This window comes from Mizuhopecten yessoensis, unplaced genomic scaffold (genome assembly GCF_002113885.1).
Source record: "Mizuhopecten yessoensis strain PY_sf001 unplaced genomic scaffold, ASM211388v2 scaffold10819, whole genome shotgun sequence".
Classification (NCBI taxonomy): domain Eukaryota; kingdom Metazoa; phylum Mollusca; class Bivalvia; order Pectinida; family Pectinidae; genus Mizuhopecten; species Mizuhopecten yessoensis.
In genome coordinates, this window is record NW_018408737.1 from 54,799 (window position 1) to 62,736 (window position 7,938).

Here is a 7,938-nt window from a genome sequence, read left to right on the forward strand (position 1 = left end):
AAACCTAAAACTATACATCATAGAGCCAAGCGTTCTCTTAGCGATACTCAAATTTCCGTCAAATCGTCATACATGTGTCAACACCATCAAGAAGGCTAAAGCCAAATATAAACTAGAAATATGTCAGAATGACATGAAAGTCACCCCATCATTCTGTATGATCATTTTCTGATAAATCATTGATCAAGCTACAACAGATATATTTCCACCTGTCAATCAAAATGGTAAACAATGACCAGGTGTAAATACATACATGCTGTTCAGGTAGCCATGTCAACACATGGAATTAATAAGAAAGCATGTCGCAAATAGCGTTGACCGACACCTCGAATACGGGGAGATCTGCGCGCTGACACGGTCACCTGGCATGGGCAGAACAGGTAATTGGAATATAACGATGTTGTTTTAACAACAATAGGTTTCAGAAAAGATTCAATCTTATATACGGACAAATCTTCTATTTTTTTGTTATGAAATACAGTTAACCGTCTGAACCTGGCAATGATTCAATGGTTTATCAGTGACAACAGTTAACCGTCTGAACCTGGCAATGATTCAATGGTTAAATCAGCGACAACAGTTAACCGTCTGAACCTGGCAATGATTCAATAGTTTCATCAGTGAAAACACTTCAACGGATTGACATTGATAACAAGCCAACTGTTTATTGCCTCTGACAACACTCCAATGGTTTTCCAAGGACATTTAAATGGTTCCAACTACTAAACATTGATCCTCTGTACTGACCAAACATTGACCGTTGATCCTCTGTGCCGATCAAACATTGACCGTTGATCCTCCGTACTGACCGATGTTGACCGTTACTGACATTTAAGTGCCTTTTCCACTGATCCACTGTTGACAGCGCTGTCTATCACATTTACATACTGTCTGTATAAGTCCCGTAAATCCTGCATCTGAACAGTCTGTAGAGAAGAGGGACGTGTCTCGCTCGGCGGATCAAACAACTTTGATATGAAATCTTGGAGCTTCTCAATTTTGCGAGCTGTGAAATAGAAAAATTTATACATGAATATAAAACCATTCGAAAAATAATTGCCACAGTAGACGGAATCAGCCCAAATATTACTTTGAGTACATCTCGAGCAAAATAAGAGATAATAATATTGCTTAATAGTGTGTGTAACAAGTAACTACCCTGTGGTCAGCAGTGGAATTTTTTATTAATGAAGATTGCTTTAACTTTTCCTTATGACACCTTTTATTTCCTCATAAATCATATTAGTAGTTTCCGTAAAGTATGGCTGGAGGTCTTAACCAATTCATTTATTGATCATCAAGATATCTTTCAAAATGCAAGTACTTTGAAGTGTTTTTTGTACCTGAGGGTCTTTTCTGACATGGACCTAAGAATGGGTGTTTCAAGGGCAAACCTTATTTTGACACTTTACACAAAAATTGGTCAAAATTCCACCCTTGTCACTTAATTTTGGTATTCAGTCCAATACAATTATAAACAAATAATGCAACCGAGCGCTAGAACTCACCGCTAATCTCCTGCCCTACGAAGGCACACCACTTTTCCCTCACCACCTCCGTGGCACTCATGTCGTCCTGTGAGGAGAAGTGTGTCATTGGCTGTAGGCATGGCAACATCTGTGTGTTCATCACGTGTAGCGTGTCTGTCACATCATCCTGGTCCTGGAAACGGGCCGCTATCATATTGTTTAGTTTCTGGAAAAAACAAACAAGGATTTTTACAACATGATATTGTTTAGTTTCTGGCGAAAACAATCAAGAATTTTTACAACATCATGTTGTTAAGTTTCTGGCGAAAACAATCAAGAATGTTTACAACATCATAGTGTTTAGTTTCTTTGGGAAACAATCAATGATTTTTACTGGGCCTGGAATAATATATGGGCGTTCATAATGGGATGTTAAGTTGCTACAACAGACTCCTAAACAGATCCAAATCTTGGTCCTAGAAGTAATGGCAGGAAAAGGTTCCATTACGTCTGCGATTGTCATGCAGGATATGAATTTGTTATGAAATGTATCGATTTATAAAGTACAAAGACATTTCTTCAAGGATAATCTGTCCCCTTTCCCTTCTTTTTCATTGAATTCATATCATCCTTTAGAAAGCCAATCAAAACTGTTACATAGTTCAATATATACAGCCCACATAGTCACACTTAGTGTACTTCCATGTCTGACTAAGTACATGATAGGGTTGGTTAATGCTTTGTTCACTTGACCACCAACAGTCAAAGGGAGATAATTGTCATCTTGGTTTGTAATTTTGTTATACAAAGTTGAGGGAGAGTTGATATACAGGAACATCAACATTTTATTATGAACTCAGACTGTTATGTAGTGTAACAAAACCATCACACAGATTTTGACATGTAATGTCAGCTGTTTTAGGTTAACTTGATGTAACGATATTTTCCATGACACTTGCTGGACATGGAATAATAAACGGGCGTTCATTATGGGTTGTTAGGGTGCTACAACAGACTCCTAATCTTGGTCCTAGAAGTAATGGTAGGAACAGGCTCCATAATGACTGATAATTGTCATGCCGATGTAACAGCCAATTTTTTCCCTCCTGCTTAAAGTTTCTATGAGGAAAGAATCAGCTACCTGTTTCTTTACCCCACTAGATAGTTTTTTCCCTGGGGGAAGAAATTAGCTAGCTATATCTTTCCCCCACTGGATAGTTTTTTCCCTCATTTGTTTAGGGGTTTTTTTTTGGGGGGGGGGACTACAAGCTGGCAGATGTTGTCCCTGGTATTGATTTTTAGAGAGGGGGAACTATTGGTTGGTTGTTTCTTTACCCCCTTGGCATTCATATGTGGGTGGTAGGGTTATTTGCAGGTAGATTATTTCCCCCTCAGGTTTGTTTTTTTTGAAGGAGGAGGAGGGGGGGTGGGGGGGGATAGCCAACAGTTTCTCCCCTATTAACTTATACAGAGGGGGGAGTATTGACTAGCCAATAATATCCCCCATAAACCAATACAAGGAAGGGGGGGGGGGATAAGCTGGCTAATTTCTTCTCGGGGGGGAAAATTAACTAGGGGGGAAAGAAACAGCTAGCTTATTTCTTCCCCCGGGGAAAAAAAAGCTAGCCTATTTCTTCCCCGGGGAAAGAATTGGCTAGTTTATTTTTTCCCCGTGGAAACTTTCAGATGGGGAAAGAAATGACTTCTACACCGGATACAATTTTATAATGAAATGTATCAATTGATCAAGTACAAAGACATTATTTCAAGGATAATCTGTCCCTCTTCCCTTCTTCTTCATTGAATTCATATCATTCTTTAGAAAGCTCATCAAAACTGTTACATAGTTCAATATATACAGCCCACATAATCACACTTAGTGTACTTCCATTTCTGACTACGTACATGATAGGGATTGTTAACGTTTTGTTCACATGACCACCAACAGTCAAAGGGAGATAATTGTCATCTTGGTTTGTAATTTTGTTATACAAATATGAGGGAGAGTTGATATACACACAGGCAAATGCGTCAGGTCAGTAATCCGGCAATTCTCCCTTCCCTCTAGTCAAACACATTTTTATCCTGAACTCGGGCTGTTATGCAGTGTAACTAAAACATCGCACAGATTTTGACATGTAATGTCACTTGTTTTTAGGTTAACTTGAAGTAACAATATTTTTCATGACACTTCTTAATTTTAAAAATATATGAGGTTATAATTCAAGTTTCAAAAATCAGTATTTTTCAGCTTAAATGACTCATTCACTTATATATTCCAACCTTTGAACTAGAGGAGTTCACATGTGTCTTCAGGGGTGAATGAGTTAAAGAAACAATTCCACTGAAAAACGATACAAAACTGGAGATTTGTTTTATGGTATACATACCAGCATACAGTGTCGTCTGTAGTACGACACAAGCTTCTTAGAAAGTCCTCCCTCTGGACCAAACTCGCTCAGAAGTTTCTGATTATGTTCATATATGTGTAGGAAGTATGACATGGCTTTCTCATAGCTACAAACAGAAGGAAACGTTCATCATATATATAATAGGTCTGCAACATAGACATTATAAATTCTGTTACTGTTTCTTTCATGTTAATTTAGAGGTCTGAAATTGACACTGCAAACAATAATGACTTCAGTCCAAATTTACCAAGGCCCCAGGTCATAAACAATCTAGATTTGAACAAATTTAAATAGGCTAGGGGTTCTCAAACAATCTTAGAGTTTATTTCATGTAGAAACCAGGGTTCCCAAGCAAGCTATACTCAAGTCCAAATTTACACAGAACAGGCCCCAGGTCATATTTTTTTTTAGATTTTCAACAAATTTAAATAAGCTGGGAGTTATCAAACAATCTACACTCAAGTTCAAATTTTATAGTTGTCTATTTTATCAGTAAGTAACAAATTGATTGCAATCATCCATATATTCAGATACACATATGTGTTAATAGGTATAATTCACAACATATTTGGAAAAATTTACAAGAAAATTAGTTTTATCTAAAATTGAAATTTGATCAATATTCTTTAGATAGAATCATGTTACTAGGGTGATAGTAAAATCAATCTTCCTTATTTGTGGTGAAAATTTTGTGTAATTGTTAACATTCTAATGTCAACAGTGAATACAATTATCATTAAAGTTTAATTATTTCAATAATTTTTAATATTTTGAATTACAAAATTATATAATACTGAGATTTTGCTGAGCAATACATGTCCCTTACCGGCCCCCGCTAGCTATTACACTGTAATGATTTATAAAAATGGTGCCCTTTGGTGTTAATTTGGGAAAATGAAAAGTATACAAGTAGCTTGTACCTGAATTTAATGTAATTTTTCTATTCTACATTACCATCAATCATATATTGTAAATAAAAATTCAGAATAAATGAATTTCCATGTATACTGTATATTACATACACATTTGACACTTTAAAGGGGCTGGTCGGGGAAAAAATGTCATATTTGCTAAAATGGCATACACATGTTCAAAATACCTTCTTATGAAATATACCAATTCAAATTTTGCTGAAATTCACTCCCTAAGAGTAAAACTTATAATTATATTAAAGAAATCCTAAATCGTCACCTGACAGTCTAAAACTCTCAATTGACCCAGATCAGTGATGTAATTTTACCGCATGCGCGTCATCAACAAGGCCAAATGTAAACATCGCAGCGAAAGAAAAAGATGCATGCAAAAGTCATGACAGGCACGAGGTATCAATACTGTTATATATAACAACAACATATAGGTAGGATTACTATACTTGCATCATGCATGACCTTTGAAAACAATTATTTACGTATAGTATTGCTGTCTTGTCCGCTAGTTGAGTTTGACATGGCTGATAGACGACATGCTATTGTTGTTATCTTCACTGCCTCACTTTCGAAACAACCACGTGACATATATAAATAGATCTGCGCTAAATTTACGCGGGGCTTCCCTGAGATTTCAGTGGTCAAAATCTCGACCATCATATTGCCGTGGTATAACTTTTGGAAGGCCAGAGAACGCATTTAGACCCATTTGTTTTGTAATTTTTTTCCCCGACCAGCCCCTTTAAGTTCAGTAATGAACCGATTATATTGATTATGGAATTTGTTATCGATAATCGGAATTGAACAGGACAAATTGATTGATGTTCGATTATTATATATCGATCATCAGTCCATCACTGGCTTCAACTTGTCCAGGATTTTGTATTCTTTAAGTAACGGTGGCCTTGACCTAAACTCTACAACCCTGAAACTCGAACTTGTCCTAGATATTACTGTCCTTTGTAATTATGTGAAGTTTGATCAAAATCCCCGATGGAGTGAAGCCGCTACAGCACTGACAATGAATTCTCTAAAAATAGTAATGGTGACCTTGACCCGAAAACCCTGAAACTCGAACTTGTCCAAGATATTATGGTCCTTTGTAATTGTGTGAAGTTTGATCCAAATCTCTCAAGGAATCAAGCCACTAGATCAGCGCTGACAACAATTTTCTAAAAATAGTAACAGTGACCTTGTCCTTGACCCAACAACCCTGGTACTCACCTTGACCCGACAACCATGAAACTTGAGCTTGTTTGAGATATTATGGTCCTTTGTAATTGTGTGAAGTTTGATCAAAATCTCTGATGGAATGAAGCCGCTAGAGCGCTGACAATGAATTTTCTAAAAGTAGTAACGGTGACCTTGACCCGAAAACCCTGAAACTAAAACTTGTCCCAAGATATTATGGTCCTTTGTAATTGTGTGAAGTTTGATCAAAATCCCTCAAGGAATGAAGCCGCTAGAGGGCTGACAAGGATTTTCTAAAAAATAGTAACAGTGACCTTGACCTTACAATACTGAAATTTGAAATTGTTCGAGATATTATGGTACTTTGTATTTGTGTGAAATTTGTATGTACGTACACAGACGGACGGAGAGGAAACCTTATTATATAGTCCCCCCGATTTCATCGGTAGGGGGCTAATAATGGCACATTAAAGTCTGTATACTCACTTTTCCTCATTGTAGTATCGAACACCTTCAACAAATCAGTACACAAGCTTCCGGAATTTATCATATATTTCGTGCCAAAGCTGAAAGGCAACAAACAATATATTAGAAACACACTTGTTCACAAACAATACACCCCTTCACGAGAATCAGATCCGATGCATCTCAAATGAAGAATCTGTTATTAAAGTACTAGATGTCACTGAATTTGAGTTTGTCATTTTCAAGGATGTTTGAAAACAGGTTTATATACAATGTGAATTTAATTGTCTAATTTTGGGTCAAAATCATGAACATTTTATCCCATGTTCATAGCTAATTCAGATATAAAAGTCATCATGATCTCATTTTAGATTTACAAACAACTGATGTTCCTACAATTGAGTCATTTACAATGCAGGCTAACGGGGTTAGACACTTACTACGTTTACTAGGTAGTCCTCAGGACTAACGGGGTTAGACACTTACTACTTTTACTTAGGTAGTCCACAGGACTAACGGGGTTAGACACTTACTACTTTTACTAGGTAATCACAGTACTAACGGGGTTAGACACTTACTACTTTTACTAGGTAGTCCACAGGACTAACGGGGTTGGACGCTTACTACGTTTACTAGGTAGTCCACAGGACTAATGGGGTTAGACACTTACTACTTTTACTGGGTAGTCCACAGGACTAACGGGGTTAGACACTTACTATGTTTACTAGGTAGTCCACAGGACTAACGGGGTTAGACACTTACTACGTTTACTAGGTAGTCCACAGGACTAACGGGGTTAGACACTTACTACGTTTACTAGGTAGTCCACAGGACTAACGGGGTTAGACACTTACTACGTTTACTAGGTAGTCCACAGGACTAACGGGGTTAGACACTTACTACGTTTACTAGGTAGTCCACAGGACTAACGGGGTTAGACACTTACTACGTTTACTACGTCCACAGGACTAACGGGGTTAGACACTTACTACGTTTACTACGTCCACAGGACTAACGGGGTTAGACACTTACTACGTTTACTACGTCCACAGGACTAACGGGGTTAGACACTTACTACGTTTACTAGGTAGTCCACAAGACTAACGGGGTTAGACACTTACTACTTTTACTAGGTAGTCACAGGACTAACGGGGTTAGACACTTACTACGTTTACTACGTCCACAGGACTAACGGGGTTAGACACTTACTACTTTTACTTAGGTAGTCCACAGGACTAACAGGGTTAGACACTTACTACTTTTACTAGGTAGTCCACAGGACTAACGGGGTTAGACACTTACTACTTTTACTAGGTAGTCACAGAACTAACGGGGTTAGACACTTACTACGTTTACTAGGCAGTCACAGAACTAACGGGGTTAGACACTTACTACGTTTACTAGGTAGTCACAGGACTAACGGGGTTAGACACTACGTTTACTACGTCCACAGGACTAACGGGGTTAGACACTTAC

At 37.7% G+C, this 7,938-nt stretch overlaps 1 protein-coding gene across 4 annotated transcripts in view; it reads right to left on the minus strand.

Annotated features, from left to right (window-relative positions):
• Positions 1-430: 430 nt before the first annotated feature.
• Positions 431-7,938, minus strand: part of LOC110462651 (ubiquitin carboxyl-terminal hydrolase 28-like) — a 20,900-nt gene continuing 13,392 nt past the window's right edge. For 3 of the 4 annotated variants that reach the window (XM_021516718.1, XM_021516716.1, XM_021516715.1), the window contains 4 exons: positions 6,484-6,563; positions 3,860-3,986; positions 1,509-1,695; positions 432-1,006 (listed from right to left, as the gene is read on the minus strand). In XM_021516718.1, coding sequence (XP_021372393.1) covers positions 822-1,006; positions 1,509-1,695; positions 3,860-3,973 — 486 coding nt within the window. In that variant the 5' untranslated portion in view covers positions 3,974-3,986; positions 6,484-6,563 and the 3' untranslated portion in view covers positions 432-821. Of the gene's footprint in view, positions 1,007-1,508; positions 1,696-3,859; positions 3,987-6,030; positions 6,125-6,483; positions 6,564-7,938 lie in introns of those variants that run through there. The other variant, XM_021516714.1, reaches the window with a different exon arrangement.